The sequence below is a fragment of the Botryllus schlosseri genome, chromosome 7 (genome assembly GCF_051294905.1).
Source record: "Botryllus schlosseri isolate E-star chromosome 7, Bs_hap1, whole genome shotgun sequence".
Lineage (NCBI taxonomy): Eukaryota > Metazoa > Chordata > Ascidiacea > Stolidobranchia > Styelidae > Botryllus > Botryllus schlosseri.
Genome location: NC_137242.1, coordinates 16,943,744 through 16,965,093, shown reverse-complemented (window position 1 = coordinate 16,965,093; position 21,350 = coordinate 16,943,744). Strand labels below are relative to the sequence as shown.

The window sequence follows — 21,350 nt, the reverse complement described above, 5'->3', positions numbered from 1 at the left end:
AAACTTTCGCGCCCCCCTATCGATATATCGCAAAATGCAACCAGAATGCTAGCAATCCCAACGGATAGTTTGATGGCATGGAAGGTTGATGAGGGAATTCTATAATATGAATTTCGGACTATACACAGAGCAATCACTACGACTACGAGTTATATCGCGCCGTGCGCGAAAATCTTTTCAGTTGACCGCAGCTCCGCGCCCCCTTCAGATGCTTTCACGCCTCACAAGGAGGCGCGCCCTACAGTTTGAGTGCACTGCCCTAAGCCGTTTTCCTGGCGTCGGGATCTTGGCAGTGTTTGGGCCATTGCACGTCGAGGCAATATGCCTATTCATATCAGCTGATTCTCCCTCGATGGAATACTGTTGCCATTGCCAAAGCCGTTTTGGCTAGTGACGAATAGTGATGTTGGGCACAGCAGAATAGCTTATCTTGAAACAACAAAAACAATATGTTGAAACTGTAGTCAATTTCAGCATTTCAAAATGGTTTTCTTAGCTTTCTTCTGAAATCTCAAATCAAGTCGTGGGCTGCAAAATATGACCTCGCGGACCGCATGTGGCCCGCGGGCCGCGTGTTGGTGACCCCTGTTTTGAACAATCTTTTAGAACAAGGCCTTTAAAAGAAAATTGTGTTTTTTTAAGTTGAATTGTGCCATAATTGTGTCAATAATTTACAAAAAACATGCTGCATGAGCCTGCGGACAATTACCACCGATCTAGACGACGTATATCGATATAGGATGGTGGGAACCCGCAAAATAGTCGGTTCAACAGCAATAGTACATATATTTCGTCAAAGGAGCTATTTTTACCCTATATTTTGAATTGTCAATGTCAATCCATTCTGACGCAACAATTGAATATTCGTGACGTCATGGCTTGGAAAAAAAAAACAATAAAAAACAAGTTTTAAATGAGGGCCTTGTTTTAAACATCTTTGTTTTAAATTGATTTTTGTTTTGAATGCAACCCTAGAGATAGCGTGGCGGGAGTGTTGCCGATCTAAAAGTACGCGCAATTCATTTTACGTGAATTATAACAGTGGTTCTCAACTTTTTTTTTTATCTTCGCGGACCCCTTTTGAACCGTCACGGACCCCCATGGACCCTCAAAGTTTTAGAACATATCTAGCTCAATTATCGTACAACCGTCATCTGTCCTGTGCAAAGGCTAGTGATAAACAGCAGTAAAATGTATTTTCTTCAAAATTACATCATACTCTTTGGATAGAAAGTGGTTAGACTTTTATTTGAAAGCGATTTCTGTAGCAGCGTAACTGCATTTCTTGAAACACGTGATTGTGTCTCGCAAATCCGCGTCTTCGATTTGATATGAACGAGTGCCGAAAATTCATTTTCGTCAATACAGGTGATGGCGAATATAATAATAACACTTCTGGCGAGACATTTGGGTATGATCGCAACATATACGACATAGCAATCGATAAACATATTTTAATGAACATATACAACGCCCCAGCCTCGTCGTTTCTATCAAGCCGCTCATATTTATAAGTTATTCCGGAATAGTGGTTAAGTATATATCACAGGAGAAAATCAGCTTCGCAAACATTTCGAAGTCGTCCTGATTGACCTGCACTACTACGACATTTATATCTTACGAAAAACCCGCGGATGTGAGTCCTGAAGTTTTAGCAGCGATGAAGTTGAACTGCCTGGTGATTTCCCTAATTTAAAGAAATGCAAATTTGGTTATCAACCATTTTGCAAATAAAAAAGCTTCGCGGACCCTCCGAAAATGCCTTGCGGACCCGTAGGAGTCCGCGGACTCCCGGCTGAATTACAATAAACCGCTGCATTCATGGAAACATGCTCCAAAGATCGCAGGTATATATTCGCGCAAGGTGCGAAAAAAAATTTCGGGATCTGAGAGATTTTGTCGACTGTTAATTTGCAATGAGAACACAGGGATTTATTGAGTTTTTGTTTTACTATATATTCATTGGTCATATGTCCCCACTACACCATCTACTGCCACACCATTTTTTCAGCGCCGCTTACCGCCCCTGATCCACCCCCCCCCTACATAGGATCCTGAGAGTTTCCGCCCCTTCAACATCCAAATCCCCCCGGGACGCTGGAGCACACTTCAAGAACCACTGGTCTACCCCAATGAACATTCCCATAAAGCCAAAATAAGATGATTCTGCAGCATTGCATATTCTGAATGCTCGTTGCAACATGTCGGTAGGAGGGATAGTGTCCGCCTCAGGACCAAAGACATTCAACTACTTCTTTTGACATTTATGTATATTTTATATCAATGGTTCGTAATCTTTACGGACCTTAAAAACCCATACGCTAACCTGCAAGCATTCACCGAACCTCAAATTTTCACAGAGCCACAAACTACTACACATGAAGCTATACATCTATAGGATTGTATTCAAAACAAAAACCAATGTAAAACGAACATATTTAAAGCATCACCCTTGTTTAATACACGTTGTTAGTATTTTTAGCCATGATTGAAAGGAAGGAAAGGACGTAGTTTATTTTTGTCATTGATATTTTTGTGGTATATACACCAACTCATGATATATATACAGACGATCTGTGCATATGCATACCATTAGTGCAAGATGTGCATATGCCGCTGGACAAGGAAGGTGCAGATACAGCACGAGAGGACTCTTGTTATCCTGTAGTTGTTCGTTCCCATTGTATAAAATTTACCGATTATTTCGTCACGAATGACAGTGACCGGATACGAGGGTACCCCTACCCATATACTGTACACCCCCTATGCCTAGAGATATTGATTTTCGAGAAGACTCTGTAATTTTCATTTTAATCCAGTTCGCAATTGCCCCAGAAACTACGAGCCTGAATCAGCGGACCACTGATCTAAGATAAGACGTCTCACGGCCGACTATAATGCTGCCGATCGTCATTATTTAAAACTGTACATGAAACTGTAGTGGTAGGATGATTAAAACAAAAACTTTTTAAATTGTCCCATAATGCTTACCATCAGTCCCAGACACGACACAGTCAGTCCCCAATGACTGGCGCGTTAAGACAACAGCTACGGCGATGACGGCAGCACCAACCACAGCTATCACAACTGCTGCAATCGCAAATTTTGTGGTCGTGGTCAGTGCCGTGGCACCCTGAAATAAAAATAGCTTGTAGACTTTACGAAATTTACATACACTGATATTTTGTAAAGCATTCCTACATTTCATCAACGACATTTTATATTTCGGCACGATTTTCAAGAGGTTTGAAAAGGAATGCGAATAGAAGTAGCATGAACGATGTTTTAAACGTCTCTGCACCAATTACTTCAAACTCTTACTCTAATTAATTTATATCCGTACCTTTATAGCTGCCTAAGAAAAATGTGATACACCTTCGCAATTTATCTCGCCACTATGAAGTTATTATTGGAATTAATGACGAAGCCTTGTTACAATTATGACATTAGTTGTGTATTTAAGTAATTGTGTGTCGCATTTTTCCATGAGTTGAAATATGAGATCAACTTATAGAGCACGCCAGAACCGGAACCCCACTATGTTGGCGCGCCGCTCCCAATTAATAAAAAATAGTCACAATGTTACTTTGCTGGGGTATCTAACTCATTAAATTGTATCGAAGATGAATGCTGTGTATGATGGGACATACAGGTATGGCGTGCACTGTTTATGACTCGATGCATGCGCAAGTATAAGCCTTCTAAATAACGAATAAATGAAAGCGTGGTCGTAATCCTGATCATCTTGATCAACTTCAGCAATATGCGCACAATGTCGATGTGCTTTATCGCATGATAATGCAAACTTTGTCAAGACAAATTGCTTTGTGGCAGGCGGCCATACAATCCGAAGCGAACTTTTGAGGTGTCAATATATTGTGAAGTAATCAAGTTATATGAAGACACACACATATACATATGTCCAACGTCAAACTAAGGCTCTTCGCCTACCTTCCACCTGTCGGCATTGCTCATTGTGTTACTATTGTATCACTATCAATGCCATCGCAGGATATGGCCTATAACATTCTTCAAAGAACAGTAAAGAATCCAATTCCTGCAATCCATATGATTATGCATCCCAAGGGTGATATATAGCCCACTTTTTGTGTGTAGACCTACGTTTATCATCTTCTGGGGTCATAATGAGCTCTGTTTTGTTTTCCAACACAATAATACTGATAATATTTCTTTAAAACCTGTCCGTTGAATTGCAGTTAAATTTATTGGACGTACATGTGTCGACTTACGTTTTATGTTTGGAATATCGGTGGAGATATTTAAAATCCAGGAGGATGTATTCTCACCTGTGATTTAACTGGTAGGTATTGCGAATCTACTATTGGCTTATCTGGAAACTGAGGTCTGACGAATTTGTCAGGGCCAGGATTCGTTCTAGTTGTATCCATTTCTGCGTAGCGATACTACTTATAACATCTTAGAGCGTAACTGTAACAACAGAGCGTGTAAATAACAACATCTCGTTCAATCAAACTAGTAGTTTGCAATGCTACTACACGAACGTACAAAACTCTAATAAATGCACAGGCATGTTGGTATGAATCTCAATGCTATGGAAGGAAACATCTATAGCAGCTGGTTCTCCACCTTTTATCTTCATGAACCCCTTTTCGTCCGTCCGCGGGTACCCAAAGCTATGGTTCCAATTTAGCATAATTTGCCTGCAACTGTCTTGTGCAAATATTGTTATCTATTCTATACTAGGGTGAAATTTGAGCTTTTATTGAAATTAACATCATACTGAACTAAAATCGTACTATGGAATTTGTGGAGGCTTTTATCGTTTTAATGTGAATGCACTTAATTAGATTTCTGCAGCTGCATGTCAGAAGTAAGTCTTTAAATATGTAACTGGGTCTAGGAAGCCAGCGCCTCCGATTTGATCTGAACTAGAGCTGAAAATCCATCTTCACAGGGATATAGGTGGCGGCGTATGAATATTACCTCGTCATAGCACATCCAACGACACTTTTTGTTATGACCGCAACATAGGTACCAAAATTGAGAAACACTCATCACGCACAAGATATAGTCAATCCTAAAGCGCTGCTTCATATGATTAACAGAAATCTCGTTATCAATGATGCTGCACAATGCACATTTAGAGAGGTTTCTCAGACCCCCGGCCGAGAACCAGTGATCTCGACAGTTTGTTCGCGAAATATGAACACGCATCGAAGTATGTGGGCTTAATCGGGTGTGGGGACAACATTCGATATCAATATCCTACGACACCTGCACCTAATAGTGCTAGACAAATGTTATTAGGTTCACATGCCAACGGGGCATATCGATTCGTTTCAGTGGTTTAATATCTGATGATACCAACAATAAAAAAAGCTTTGTCTTAGCTTTCACAATATACATAAAACCTTTCTTTCTCGATAACATTATGAGGTACATGAAGCAACATCAAACCTCCTAGCTATAGAAGCTACAATTGACTTGTCATCCAATGTTTAGTGACCTAGCGATATGTACCATCTAACTGCATGATACGTCTGTTTTGACATCAGTCTTATCCGCGATGCTAACGAACTGGATTCATCAGACAACCTATACTGACACCTGATCAGGGTACTATTGTGACCTGCGGCCAAATTATTTATCCACAATACTCAATGGTATCATGTTTCTAATTAAGTGTATGTAACGTAATATTTGTTTATCCACTGTTTAAGGTGTACTACGCGACCAAGCTATTCGTATGACATCCGCCTTTGTGGGAATTGTGAAGAAACATGTAGCTTGCTGTAACATATCAATACCATGCTTTCGTCACCACGAGAGTCACGCGACATGTGAGCGCTTAGCCCCATTCGTTTGCCGTCTGGATGCTCTATTGTGTTGGACGGAGCATTGAGGCCAATGGTCCCCGACCCCGATCAATGAGTGAATGTGTCTTACAAGCCCATGTCTTCATATGTTATGCATACATTGTAGGATACGGTGTGATCCTCTGAACGGTTCTGGTTCGTGCGAACAAGAACCTTTACTAAAGGTTCGCTATGAATGCAAATGTCAGCATAAACCTCTGACTTGAAGTGATGTATCAATTCTAATTTCAAGCATGTCATTTGCATTAGGATACAAATGCGTTCGTGTATATTGTACAATACTCGAGGAAAAAAACTGATTAGTTCTCTAAAACGCAATAATAGCAGATGTCCACTGTGACGTTCGAAAATATCAAATCCGAATAGTCACGCTTGAGCTCGTCAATTCCCCTGACTAAATTGTACAAATGTATGTACACAATGATGTGTATATTTAATAAAATGGATGGATATTAGCCTACATTCTTGAACCCGCTTGTTGAAGTTAGCGTCAATCCGTATTGATTTCTGCTAACTTCTGCTATTTTAATCGTGATTTTCGAAGATGGTAGTACTGTAAAGTAACTTTTGCCTCAGTTCGAAGAATATTAAAGTAATCACATACTGCGCACGTATGTAGGCTTACATCACACTGCACATAGGTAAAATCTTAGAACATATACTCAGTTACCGTGATACGCAGGTTATTTCACGCCGTTCATATGAAAATTCAACTCATATGAGTGACGTAATGTAACCATAGTAGACTGATTTCTGGTATTAGAAAATTTAAATTGTATAAGAAGGTATTTTTGTCGATCTTTCATTTCATTTCAGACAGTAAATTTCTGCGAAATGTTTTGCTCGAGTACCCATTTTAATCATAAAATAGAACAAATGGTATTTGATAAAAATATGTATGCCGCCATGTGATTACTGACGTACATATACTTGCAACTATAGAACACTTGCACAGATAAGTGGCCTATCACGTAGTGAGAATATTCTAAACATGAACAGCCAAACGTGTTGCATTTTAAATCAACCATATTCTCTCGTTTATCGGCATGCAATTCATCTTTGTCGGAAATATACCGCGATGTCTTAGCATGAGATCAATTCTATAGCATATTAGCACTGTCCTGTGAGTTTATTGGATTTCATTGAACATATTATCCGTTGAATCGTGTTTGGGATATGATCTTTCAAAGGTACAATCAATTAAAATGCGTGGCCCCATTACCAGGGATTCACGATTGTTTGTACATATTGGTTGTGGGGCGGGAGGATTGACAAGCGATTGAAATGAGTTTCACGACAGATTGTAGCTTGTGAGTTCTCTTTTCGGAGGTAAATCTATACAGAATTTACGTTGTTATGTCTTACTGCTGAAATTTGCCCACTAGAAAGTGAAATTTAACCCCAAGGGTAAATATATCTCAGGTTAAGAAGCGCGAATATAAATACGATAACGTAACAAGTTTAGTCTACTTACCTGAGGCTTATCTGGTAGGTATTGCGCATCTACTCTCGGTATCTCCGGAAGTCGAGGTTTGACGAATGGGTCAGGATTAGGATTCGTTCTTGTTGCATCCATTTTATTTAGCGCAACTATGCACCACAGAAATTTGCGAATTAGTCCTCTAACATACCGTGACAACAGATATTATTCGTACAAACAAACAATTGTATATATATGACTACATTGTCAGTAATCTAAACGCATGGACGTTGAATTACGAATCCTGGTTGTGGGATCATGAAGCAGTATTCGCGCAGCCCGTGACGGCACGAATCGAAAGTAAACAAAACTACGAATATGTTTTCACCGAATATGGTCAGGCGCCAACGAAAAAATTAGCAACAAACGACCTTAAATCGTGGACAGTTCAAGCATTTACAACGCGTTACCAGTCGCTGTAGCATACCACTATAGGGGTTTGCAAAATGATACGAGTACTCGAATCTTAGCGCGTATTACTTTTATTGATTCCAGTAGAGAAGTGAGATACAATCATTGCGAGTACTGGAATTATGGGCTTCGTGACACCTGGAGCTACTTAGGAACGAAAATTATAGTTGCAATAGCATTTTCCAATGTAGAAGCCTTGACACCTCCATTGTTGTATCGCAGTCGCAGCATACGAAACGTGTAGTACAATGCTACTCACTTTAGTGAAAATGACATTTACCTGAACTCCTGATCAATCCACAGCGTGTTCACAATGTGCAATGAAATAGGCATGGTCGAAAAATACCAAATTATTTTGGATATGCTGTAGAACTGCTATTATATTCTTTGCGGTAGCATAAACAAACTAATTATTATATTTGGCTTCTGACGTGATTAGTAGAATATTGTAGTAATATTTGTCAGGAACACGTGGATTCATCAAATACTGTGATAGCAAATTCGTTGATCTTGAAATATTCCTTTTATACGCGTGGCACGTCAAATGCCAGACTGTCTGGTTTATTGCAGCTACGTAGCAAAGTTATAAGACTTGCAGCCTTTCCGATAATATGGTCTGTCGGCCAGCGACATTTGCGCATATACTGTAATATCTATATGTATCGGGGGATTACAACATTATGGTTGTTCTCTCTCTCTCTCAATTACAATAATGATTTCAGCCGAATCTTAGAATTGCCTCAGAATTTTTATTTGATTTACTAAAGCAGTGAAAGTGTGTTTTCACGATGCATGCGGAATGGCAACATAAATACCGGCTCACTTTCCTCAGAAACTTCCATCTCTCCAAAAAGGACGTTCAAGGCAGGACAGTGAACATCGATACTGTAATGCCAATTTGAGTCTGAGATTTCCAGTATACAACAATGCATCATGAAATTGCAAAACACTCCTGCCCGCATATAAAAGTCGTCTATTATTCGTAGGGCATATCACGTTTGGCTAGTCTGATAATACTGACCCGAGAGCCGGGGCTACATTTGCTGATATTGATATATTGGAAATGCGCAACACATTCATATAGTATCTTCGGTCTAATAGAAATTGTGAAATTTAATATCTTTTTGTTTCAATGTTTAGGCTTTACTTAGAGACCGAGCTATCTGTACAATAATCGATTTTGTCAGGAATGTGACGATACAAAGAGGTTACAGATATCATAATACCATGCTCACGTGACATTGAAGCGCATAACTGCTATCGCGGATCTTCTTATTGTGTTGGACTGGTTTAGTTCCCTATGGTGCAAGCTATTAAACTTTGTTTTGAAGCGATACGCTTACATGGTGCGCAGACAGTGTTAAGGAGTTATTTAAGGTTTCGTGGATGTTAAGTTGTTTCTGCATCGTCAGCTCGTAACTATATCGCTATTATAGTTGATCGGAGACTGTATTTGAGAACTCAAGGACTAACAAAATCAATCATGCAGTTGAAGAAATTATTAGTTTTCCCGACAAAACGCTCCACACCAAATTTGACTCAATAACAACCAGTAGACGCATTGCTACGACAATTTGAGATTATTCGAGGAAATATCACCCTTGCAGTATCTGGTATTCTATAGTAACGATAATCGTAATAATTGTACGATCGTATATTATCACACGATAAACGCACAGCACCATGTATAATGCGATACGCAATACACAATGCAATGCAATAAATAGGTTAGATTGAAGGTGGCGAAGTACCTCGTTCATCGGGTCTTTTTTTGGGGGGGAGGGGGGGCGGGGCGGGATTATTTGTCGCCGTATGAACAAGCGATACAGGGAAGAAGGATCCCAGATAAACCTTCGACGCTTTGACTACAAAGAGAATTGAATCCGGGACTCCTGCGTACTACCGAAGTAGCAACGGTATGTAGGCCTATTTGAATGGCCGTCAAGTGATTCTGTCGAGGTGGTGGTCGGTAGCGAGATAATATACTTTTTCTGAGACTATCTACACTGCTACGTGCACGTATTTTTGGAAAAACTACTTAATTTATACAATTTTGATTTTGAAAAGTAGTTTTGGAGGAGGTTTGCATCGCTTTTATGAGTGAAAGTGTCATGAAATAGCCCTTGTATCGCGGTATCTGAATATCTATTTCAACATTGCACTTATTTATAGTGCATTAGTCGTTTTGCCTAAGTCACGAAGATACAAAGATACAATTAGAGATACTGCAATTTCGATAAAAGGCATTTATGATTAACTGCAAAAACCCTACGACCCCACGACCAAATCAACACGACGTATCTAGAAAATCGCTATTTCTAAATAGTATACTTGAGTAGAAACTTATGACGTTACTGTAACTTCTACACTGTAAAAAATCTGGTAGATTTACTGGGAAATCTCTGTAAATTTTACAACGAATTACCGGTCGCAGCCAATAACTGTGCGTAGCTTGTAATTTTACATTTTGATATGTAATATTACCTTAGTTTAGCTGTGAAGTCAAGTTACCAGAATTTCTTCGCAAAATTACTGACAGTTACTCGTAACTGCAGTTTACCAGGCTATTGGGAAGATTGATTAGCTTCATAATCGCTGCAGCCAATATATACGTGGAAATGAATGTTACTGATATATCATTCTCGTGGTGATTTGACTTGATTCAACCTCGTTCGCGAAACTGGGGTCTGTCGTACGGAAATTGTTGGCCCTAGTACCATTTTCAGTATAGTACATAGTAGGGTACAAGAAACAACTGACAATCGTAGCTAATGTGACCACGCCATAGCCATTATATTATATTATAAGGCTATATATACGGCCGCTCTCGCTGGTTACATTCGTTGTTACGGATAGGGCTGATAAGTTAGAAAATCAGTTTAGGATGTATAATATTGTTCGGGAAACTAGAAATATCAGCACCGCATGCTCAGTTGACCATTTGCTAATGGCGGACAAGGCGACCTGTAATAGGTTACAATAGGTTACCGTTACGCGTTACTGGTTTTCTGAGATTCGTAGTAAACAGCCAACGCACAACTGTGACATCACTAGCAGCGTCTCGTTTAGTAAGTATAGTAAGTAGTGAACAACACTTGGGATAAATATCAATTTATACGAAATTAGATGGAAAAGAAAGGAACTATATGTAATGATAAATGTTTCTGTATGAAAGAGAAATAACCTAAGTGAAACATTATAACGTGGCCAGCAAATATTATTGGTGGCATGTCAGCGGATGAATACGACTTATTTCGAAATCGTTCTAGTGTCGTATCGTTGTCTGGCCATTATTGAGATTTGAGCAAAGGGTGGAGCGAAGCTTGTTGTGAGAAAGTGGACACGATCGTGGAAGATTCCTAGGAACGCTGAATGGGATACGCATCATAAAAGATACAGTACTACATAATATTTGTTACCGTGAATATCTGCGACTGTGCAATGTGCACACCACTTTGATTTCATGATTGAAATATTTCATTCTCCGCATTCTCTGTTCTATTTTGGGATATTAGTCGACGTATATAGTGACCTGTGACACCACATACTCCGTCGCGGAGGAGTTGAAACTGTTGGCTTGTTTATGTCATTTTCGGGCCATAGCATAGAGATGTTTTCATCCACTGCTGGATTTGTTTGGCACACGTGCCACCTCAAATGAGGAACCTTTTGCTTCAATACATTAGATAAAGTAAGTCATGAATCTCTGCTATATCATGTACAAGGCGGAGCCTTCATCACACAATGTACCAGTACCGGTACTTCAAAACATGTTACCGTATATTTTTGGTAGCCTATTTGTCTTGATAGTCTTTATAATGTCATGTCTAGGTTAGGAACTTTGCTTTATATAGCGACTTACTCATGAATTCTTTTTAGTGGAACTGCAAGATACTAGTTACGCAGAAGAAATGAGGAAGAGTAAAAGAAACAATTGGAAGTTTGACAGGTGGTGGAATTAATTCACCTTTTCTTGCGACCACTCGTGTTACTGCATGTCTCCTAAAGAAGAATTAGACCTCCAGTAGCAATACACTTCCATCGATTACCACTTCATCGTGATATCATGAATGAATATACAGTTTGTTCCAATGTCGTTTTGGGAGTGTGAAGAAAATTTTGCGATATTTTAGCATCGGGTTGCTTTGCGATAGGTATGGATGTACGTGAATATACATGCTGGTATGTAATCCTGATTTAGGTAGGTAGGTAGGTAGGTAGGCGGTCTCGGTCTCAAATGTACAGGAGAACATGTAGATTGGATATACGGGAGGGGACTGTACCATTACAGTCTGGCGTGTAAAGTGTGATTACCGGACGAGTGTAAGTTGAATTTGCATTGACTAACGGTAATGTTAGATTACCACGAAATGTCTGGCTACCTTGCTTCCAAACATTTCGCGGTAAATCGAGGTTTTTATTTTTTACAGTGTAGTTAGTGCCAACGGTGACTATTTTGACGATCTCAGCAAGCCACAAACAAGTGGCAATCACATTTCTCATGTTCGATTGCGATGAATCCATGCTTCATGCAGCCCTATAGTAGTCTAGTTTTCATATTTCATCATCTGCGAGATTATTGTTGTTGTGAATCTATTGTGCTGCAATAATACCAATGTGAAGCTGTTGTCCAGCTGAAGTAATTAATTAAGCATTACATTGTGTATTCACATTGCTTTTTATATTCAGAAAGGGGGCAGTCATGTCTAGAATCGAGACCAGTGGTCACCAACACGCATTTTGCGGTCTGATTTCGGGAAAAGGCTAAGTGAAGCATTTTGAAATGCTGAAATCCATTTCAGTTTCAAAATGATTTTTTTAATTAGCTGTTATTCGGTTCCCAACATAACTATTCCTTGTTACTTCAAACGGCTTCGGCGATGGCAACAGCATTCCATCGAGGGAGAATCACCCGTTATGAATGGCAATTAGGCATATTGCGTTCACGTATACAATATTACTTCTTTTGTGGTAGATATGACCGCCACTCATGTTAGAGACCACAGAGTTGTATTGACGTGAAGGTTTAGAAACGTCGTTGCCAAACTGGGTGGTCTGTTAAGTCGGGATATTGCATTGTTGCGGCCTGAGGTGTTTACGAAATTTGAAAAGTGGCTCGCGATCCGTTTTGAGTAAGCGACCCTGATCTAGACTAAACGCAGTTAAAAACCTCCGCACTGTTTTCATTGATTGTATGAATAGCATCATTCGTTGAATCCTTACACGTAGCGCATTTCGCTATTGAAGTTGTGTGATTGCGTGTCAAGTTCACAGCAGAGAGTCACTAAATATTCACAAACAGAAAGCTGGGTATTTCGAGCCAGCTCTTGCAACCAAGCAAGTAATATTTTTGCGATTGTTAAGGTGCATGCTCGAGTAGTGTTGATTTTTTATGCTGCCAGGGTCATGCATATAGTGGCCCGCGTGGGAATGCGATAACTTTCAACCAAAGTTATAATGAAGTGAAATTTGTAATATACGAGAAAGGTTCACAGTGCAGAACCTACCAAGGTTCGTTTGTGAACGTGAACCTCTAAATTACTGAGGTCCACACACAGAACGCGAAAATGTACCTCACCTTCACACCATCCCTACTAATTACGTCGCTACGGTTGCCAAAGGGCACCTCTCTACCGATTCAATTACATGTTTAAAAGTAATTGTAATTGTAATAATTACATGTTTAACAGTAATTGTAATTGTAATTTCATATTTTTAGTATTGAGTAATTGTAATGTAATTGAGGTATGCAAGGAAGTCACTGTAATTGTAATTGTAATTAAACTGAAATAATGTAATTGATCCAACTCTGGTTCCCCTTCAAGATTACCGAATCACGACCTGACCTATCGATCTCGCCTCGTGACATGCCACCCCATTTTTGTCGCTTGCTTTGCTACATCATCTTCTTTTACTTTTTAATCAGTGTGCATGCCCCCTCTTTACATCGCGTAGGCCAAGGTGGGTGTCTGATTCCAAAGACTACTCCAAGTCTTTTCGACACCTTCCTATTCCTATCAGATCATTGCCTAGCAATTTTGTGGTGTAGTGAACTGAAAAAAACGGACAGGAATACAAAAAGCCTTTTCCAACTCCACTATTGTGGCCAGATAGCGTAGTGGTACGTTCCACAGCTGCAACACTATAATGATTTTCGAGGTCGAGTCTGACCGAGGTCGACTCCAGAATTCTTACCTTACCATCTTACAAAAATCCTAGAACGAAAGAAAGCCGTGTTATAATTGACACATCAGGAATCAAAATAAGATATATAGGCGTGGTCTAAATGACCAATTCATAGTGTCCTATATGGTGTCGACACAGGCAAATCTCACGCCTCAGTGAAATTGTATCACGTCACAATTTCCATTAGGCTACAGGCAATTTGACGGTCATTTTTGACCGGCTTGCCGAGCATTAAATTTGTTAAAACGGGTATCAATCGAAAGCTGAATCTGCACTGATTACGAAAATATAAATTTTATTCCGCTCGTGTCCCTGGAACTCCCACAATCAGCCTCGAATTTTTCATTGTTATGGAGATTGGCATTGGGACACACTCATTAGTACAATGGTGGAACGACGATTGTGCCAAGGCAGTGAGAAGGAAGAAGGCAGCGTTTTTGTAAATGAGGCAAACGTTTGACACGCAATGCATAGCTGAGTTCAAACGTCGTCGCGCGCAATGCCGACGAGTCAGTGACGTGTGGTCTGGGTGAGTAAGTGAAAATCGTGAAACCCCCCGACGAGTCGATGATTATTGATGTTTTACATCGATGTTCATAAATAACTAAATTTGAACATTTTTTTCATCCAACATCATCAATTTGCATAATTACTATTCAAAAATATAGCGCGAAAGGAGAGGTGAGGCACAGGTGAGGCACGGGCGGGTCGTGCCTCACCTGCGACAATGCAATTCATCACAAATAGTTCGGAATTCAGAATAACTGGTATCAATCAAATGCTATCGTCACACTGATTCCGAAAATCCAAATATCAACAGTGTCAGAGCACCAGAACCCCTCCAAAATCGCCAATGAAGGTGACATTCGGCTTTATTATAGACAATGCCACCGCAGAGAAACGATAGCCAGGTGAGGCACAAACGAATTTGCCTCACGCACTATTCGCTAACAATTGGACGATCGAAGCGCATTGAAACAAGCTATCGATTTCGGAATTCAACAGTCTTGTAGGAATTATATAGTAGCGACGGCCAATACGTAATGCGGAGCCAATACATTCCCTTACTTATGTCGCTGTTAAGTATTTTCCATCCATAGCTACGTTGAATTTTGGTATGTGACAGCTATACTTGCATAGGCTGCATTGTGGTTGTTTGCGCCCTTTATGCAGTGTTCGACTGCAATAGCCTACCTATAACCCCTAATTGTGGTATGTGATAGCTATACTTACATAGCCTGCGTTGTCGTTGTTTGAGGTCAGTGGTGCAACTCCTAGTGTTTTTACACTAGATCCAGTGTATTTTGACTTGACCTAGTGCATTTTCTTTCGAAATTCGGCACATATAGTGTATTTTACTGAAAAAAAATTGTAACTGAGGATGCTATTTTCACGTGCTTCGAACAACTTACACCGGTACTTGAAGAGATCTAGTAATTATTATCCGTCTAAACTTGCCCATTTGGCATAATAGCGACCAGTCCTGCATGTATTGTAGAATATGGAATTGCAACGGCTATCAATGTGCAAAGAAAATGCTCTCTACACCCGCTGCTATTGTTACGCGCGTGCGTGTTTGTGTGTGTGTGTGTGTATGTGGGGGGAGGGGCGTGCCTCACCAGCCATGAACCTCACCGCACGTCTCTGCGACGAGTGATACTAACATCAAGATCCTTCTGTGAATCACTAGGCGCCAGGGGAAATTTCCAGAAAGTGTGGAGTGTCGTCCGTTCTATTTCGGGCAATCTCTCTAATAGTTCGGTGGCACCGTTGAAAGTTGATGGAAACTATATTACTGATGGAAGAGAAAAACCACAAGTACTAGCGAAGACATTTCAATGTTGTAGTATCCAGGGTTGTAACCAAGTCACATGGTTCCGAGTCACGAGTCAATCATACTTTTGTGGTTTTGACTCGAGTCGAGTCGAGTCATTTTCAAATCATCACAGACTCGAGTCCGAGTCCAAGTCACCGTTTAAAGGGTCAAGTCCGAGTCATGGTGTTATGACCCGAGTCGAGTCCAAGTCACAGTATTGAAGTCATGTTCAACTCATGTTTTCAATCCTGCTTGGGTAATATCGAATTCCTTGTTTGCGAAACATGCTCATTTTTTCCCTATCAGAGTCTTGGCACGTGTTTATTTAGGCAGATAACGGACAGGTCCTGGCCTCATTTACCGATGCTAAAGATAACTTTACTAATCTTAGAACTTAAAATCGAATATCTCTCTTGTCAGTCTGATACATCACCAATACAAGCATTCAGTTTTTATTATGAACACATCGACGATAGTTCACGAATAGCTGATAGAGAACCAACAAATTCACGTCAAGATACTAGTTGATAGAGAATCAATAGATGCATGTTTATGTAGAGGTATTTACAACAGGCCAGCATGCTGTAAAAGCGTGCATGCAACTATGTGCATTGTGCAGTGACAACAGAACAGATACCCTTTGATTATACTGAAGGTTTTCCCAATTGCATTACAGACGACATCGCAGTTACAGCATTGGAGAAATAACTGTACAATGGGGCTGTTCAAAAACATTTTTTCAAATTTTCCGGCTACTTCTTAAAATTGCTAGATTGCCTAAAAAATCAAATTTGGCTCAATTCCAACCAGTAGAAAGCAATGCTGTGAAAGAAAATTTTAGACCAATTACAAATAGAGATTTTCGAATTTTACCGGCTATCTCATGATATTGTTACATTGTGTAAAAATATGATTCATAGCAAATTTGACTCAATTCCAACTAGAAAAAGTGAAGTTATTAGAGTAGAATGTTTTGGATATGAAAAAATAGTCGGCTTACTACTATGTAATTATATTATATGAAAGAATTTCTCACTAAAATACTCCATTTATTTTCAAATCCAAAATATTCTCCTCTCATATCATTGATTTCACTTTTTTCAAATTAAGCCAGATTCAGTGTTCCTTTTATGCAACATAACAACTTTATCAAGTAACCACCCAGTAAAATAAAAAAAAATTATTTTAGAACAGCCATATTGTACAAACATCACACAACATTAGCCATTCATTATTACTCCCGTGCACAATGCACATACCTAACAAAACGTCAAATGGACGAGGGGCATTGTGTGTTTTCACAGACAGCAGATCAAATCAATGAGTTACACCTCAAAAATACTAACGTGGAAAGGAGATCCTCAAATATGTTAAAGCGGCATCGCCGTAGAATGAATCCACATCTAGTGAATACACGCTCCACTAGTGCACTCGATGCAGGAATTGACAAGCATTTTTGAACCACACTGAAGAGCATTTAATACTCATTCTTTCTAGTCGCCCAAAAATGCACAAAGAATCATCGCCTTCAAATCTACACATGAGCTTATCAGTCTCTTCACCATCTGAGTCATTTCATTGGCTCTAATTGAACTTTGATCCAATTGTTTGCTTGTATAATTGAAAAGTCTGAGTACTTTAATTGCGGAGGATCTATTACCTCTTCATCACTGGACGATTTTGTACAATGCATTGCTACTATGTATCATTTTCTGTTGTTTTTACGGCGGCATATCTGATATCAGACAAGTGCAACGAAAGCAGTGGTGACAAATAGCGATGTCGGCAGAATTCGTCGGATGCGTTGATCTAGCCATTATGATTGTCAAATTTCTTCATCTCCAAGTCATATAAAATAAGCCGAGTCAATGACTTGGGTCGAGTCATGCGTAATGACTCGAGTACAAGTCGAGTCAATCCAAATATTGACTCGAGTCGAGTCGAGTCATTTTCCCATTTCAAGAAAATGACTCGAGTCAAGTCGAGTCATAAAAAAATCGTGACTCGAGTCTGACTCGAGTCGAGTCATGACTCGAGTCATTACAACCCTGGTAGTATCTCTTCGAATTACCGCCATAGGTTGGACTTGAGAGCTTCACTTCTCATAGAAGTCGAAAACAATAGGAACGACGCTTTTCTGAACAATCCTTTCACGATTGCAGAGCTTGAAAAAGCACTGATGTTGAAAAAAGACACGTGTCCGGGACACGACACTCTTTGCTATTCCATGTTTAAAAACGTCCCGCCAGATGCCTTACTCAAAATGCTTTCGATGATAAATAACTCGTGGTGCAATGGCACTGTTCCTCGCAGCTGGAAGCACTCCATTGTTATACCAATTCCCAAAGGAAACAAGGACCGATCAGACCCACAGTCATATCGTCCTAAATCCTTGACCAGCCACCTGTGTAAAGTGATGGAGACGATGATTATAAAGCGACTATCTTGGTATTTAGAAAAGCACGGCTTACTCTACTCATCTCAAAGTGGTTTTCGTCGGGGACGACGGGCCCTTGATCATGTGCTCAGATTACACGATGCCACCGACAAAGCTATCCATAATCGGAGATCGGTTTTAGCTATCTTTCTAGTTAGGGGGAGACCGGGGTTAGTTGTTACGGGGGAACATTGTTACAACATCAATGGTTTTTTTTTTTGCCGGGAGATGGCGCACCATTTTTACACAGTTTGCTCGGCTGGTTGGAGAGTACCTTCTAACGAAGCCTGGCTTGCGAAATGTGCTTGCAAAAAGTTTTATGCAGGAAAAGGTATATTGAGGGCTATAAAGTAAAACTTTTACTAATCAAGCGTCGCTGGTGCATCAGTGGTTGCGTGCGACCGATATATGTTTAATTTACATCGATAGAAAGGGGACGACCTGAAGTTTAGTTTCACAGTTGACTTTGTGCTGTTTGTTGGTTAAGTAAGGCGGCAAGTAAGCTTAAACAGGCCGTATTCGGCGGGGGCACATTTTTACGGTTGTAACAACTAGCCTCAATCTTGACTTGAATATTTATGATGTGTGATTAGCATTATTATTAATGAAATTTCATCCATCCTGATAGGGTTAGCATTATTTCAACCAAAATCTTTGTGCAGTGACATTAAAAGCCACACTAGACCTACACCACACTGAGTAAGTGATGAAAAAGTTGAAGACAGCTTGGATTCTTCTGCAATTACTTATGAAAATGTATTCATTAACCTGCTCCTATCTTGTAGATTAATTCTGTTGTTAAACTATATATTCTCTGCGATTATGGTGAGGCATTACAAAAAAAAGACCAAAAGAGGCACTACACCTATGATGGTTATGGAAGAAGCTGCAAGAAGAGTGATTGATGAAAAACAATCTCTGCGCACTGTCGCCACTGAATTTGGTGTAAGTTTCTAGTGGTTATTTTGTTGATTCTTTTGCAGTCAACTTGACTTACAATGACTTTATATAATTGCAGATCAATTTTATGACACTGCAAAGATTTTGTACCAAAATACGATCTGGAGGACAACCATCTGTTGGCTATGCAAAACCAAGAGCTGTTTTTCGTAATGACCAAGAGCAGCTTCTGGTTAAGTACATCAAAAGAGCATCCGAGCTGTACTATGGTTTAACACCTGATGATGTAAGGAAGTTGGCATATGAATATGCATCAATCAACAGTGTTCAAGTCCCACAAAATTGGCTCACGAACAAAAAAGCTGGAGCAGATTGGTTTACCTCCTTTTTACAAAGACATTCCAGCCTATCTATTCGTACACCCGAAGCAACGAGCCTGGGCAGAGCTACGAGCTTTAACCGTAGCAATGTGGCACTATTTTTTCGAAACTTATCCCAGGTGTTGGATAAGTATCAATTTGAATGCCAGGACATTTATAATTGTGATGAGACTGGCATCACTACAGTTCAGAGACCCAACAGAATTGTGGCAAGAAAAGGATCAAAACAGGTTGGCGCAATAACATCAGCAGAGCGAGGTGTTTTGATAACCATGTGCCTAGCTGTGAGTGCAAGTGGAAACGTTGTTCCGCCACAGTTTGTTTTTCCACGGGTGAATTTCAAACCGCATTTCATAAAACATGGTCCACCTGGATGCATTGGCACAGCCCATCGATCAGGGTGGATGACTGGAGAAAATTTTATGGTTTTCATCAAACATTTTATCAAAGTTGTTCGATGTACAAAAGAAAATCCTGTGTTACTTTTACTTGATAATCATGACTCGTATACGTCCATACATGTGATTGATTACTGCAGAGATAATGGAGTTTTGTTGCTGTCGTTTCCTCCTCATTGCTCCCATAAGTTGCAGCCTCTGGACAGGAGTGTTTACGGACCCTTCAAAAAGTACTACAATGCTGCTTGTGGGGCATTATTGAAGACCAATCGGGGTCGTCCAATGACAATGCTTGATATCCCTGAAATTGTGAAGCAGGCGCTTCCATTGGCAACAACCCCAGCCAACATTCAAAAAGGGTTCCAAGTGGCTGGGATATTCCCATTCAATGATAATGTATTTGCAGATGAGGAATTTCTTCCAAGCTACACGACCGACAGACCCATGCCAGAAGAGGAAAATATGCCAAAAATAGCAAATACTGATGAGAATTCTGCTGATTCAAGCAGCGCTGTAAGTGCACCAGAAGAATCGGAAGAGACTTCTACTTCAAACAGCAAGGCATGCGCACCAGAAAACTCTGAAGAGCCTGCAACATCAAGTAATGCAGTTGGTACACCAAGATCAATGGAGGATGCAGTGCCTAGTTTTCTCACTGGTATCAAGACAACACCAGAGATGATTTGGCCTTTCAACAAAGCCGCACCCAGGCAGAAAAAAATTGGTGGGAGAAAGAGGCGCCGCTCCTCCATCTTAACAAGCACTCCTGAACGACATCGCCTCCAAGAGGACACTTGGCGAAGGAAGCAAAAAATTCTAAGATTGACAAAAAGAAAATAACAAACAAAGCAACAAAAAGAAACCTAGCTTTCACTGACGAAACAAACACAGATGCTAGTAACAATCATCGCCTACTGTGCCATGACACATATGACAACTGTAGGTCTGAGGAAGTATGGGTCAAATGCAATGGATGTCAAAAGTGGGCGCATGAAGCATGCAGTGATGGCTCTACACCCTATACGTGTGTGATTTTTGCAAGGACTGAATGACTTCTTTTCATATTTTGCTGTTTCGTTTGATTTTTCTTTCATTTCGTTTTCAATACACATGGTTACAACAATGCTTTTATTAGGGATATAGAGTTTTCAGCTGACAATTTCAATGTAACAACTTGCCTCCTCTCCGGTCACAACTTGCCCCCATCTCGGGGCAAGTTATGACAGAAGACTCACCTGTTTAAAATGCAAATATTTCCAAACGTATAAGAGCTTGAAGTTCCATTCTACTTTGTAAAAGTAAGTGGATGATCAGTGTAGACCAGAGGTCTCAAACACGCGGCCCGCCAGAGCATTTTGCGCGGCCCGCGACGACATTTTCGATTTTTATTAATTTGACAAAATATAAGTGTCACATATATCTTTTCAGGTTATAAAGTGAAAATTCCCTCCTAAATTGCTGCGAAAGCCTTAAACTATTAATCA

At 40.0% G+C, this 21,350-nt stretch overlaps 1 protein-coding gene and 1 long non-coding RNA gene across 4 annotated transcripts in view; one reads left to right on the top strand and one right to left on the bottom strand.

Annotated features, from left to right (window-relative positions):
• LOC145442786 (uncharacterized) overlaps positions 1 to 8,606 on the bottom strand; it is a 47,417-nt gene extending 38,811 nt beyond the window's left edge. Inside the window, exons 1-3 of one of the 3 annotated variants that reach the window (XM_080320777.1) lie at positions 8,573 to 8,606; positions 7,333 to 7,448; positions 2,992 to 3,133 (exon numbers count right to left, since the gene is read on the bottom strand). In XM_080320777.1, the coding sequence (XP_080176903.1) occupies positions 2,992 to 3,133; positions 7,333 to 7,448; positions 8,573 to 8,591 (277 nt within the window). In that variant the 5' untranslated portion in view covers positions 8,592 to 8,606. Of the gene's footprint in view, positions 1 to 2,991; positions 3,134 to 4,307; positions 4,488 to 7,332; positions 7,449 to 8,029; positions 8,174 to 8,572 lie in introns of those variants that run through there. The other 2 variants (XM_080320779.1, XM_080320778.1) reach the window with 2 other exon arrangements.
• LOC145443001 (uncharacterized) overlaps positions 1 to 21,350 on the top strand; it is a 297,994-nt gene that overhangs the window by 31,402 nt on the left and 245,242 nt on the right. The window lies entirely within an intron of this gene.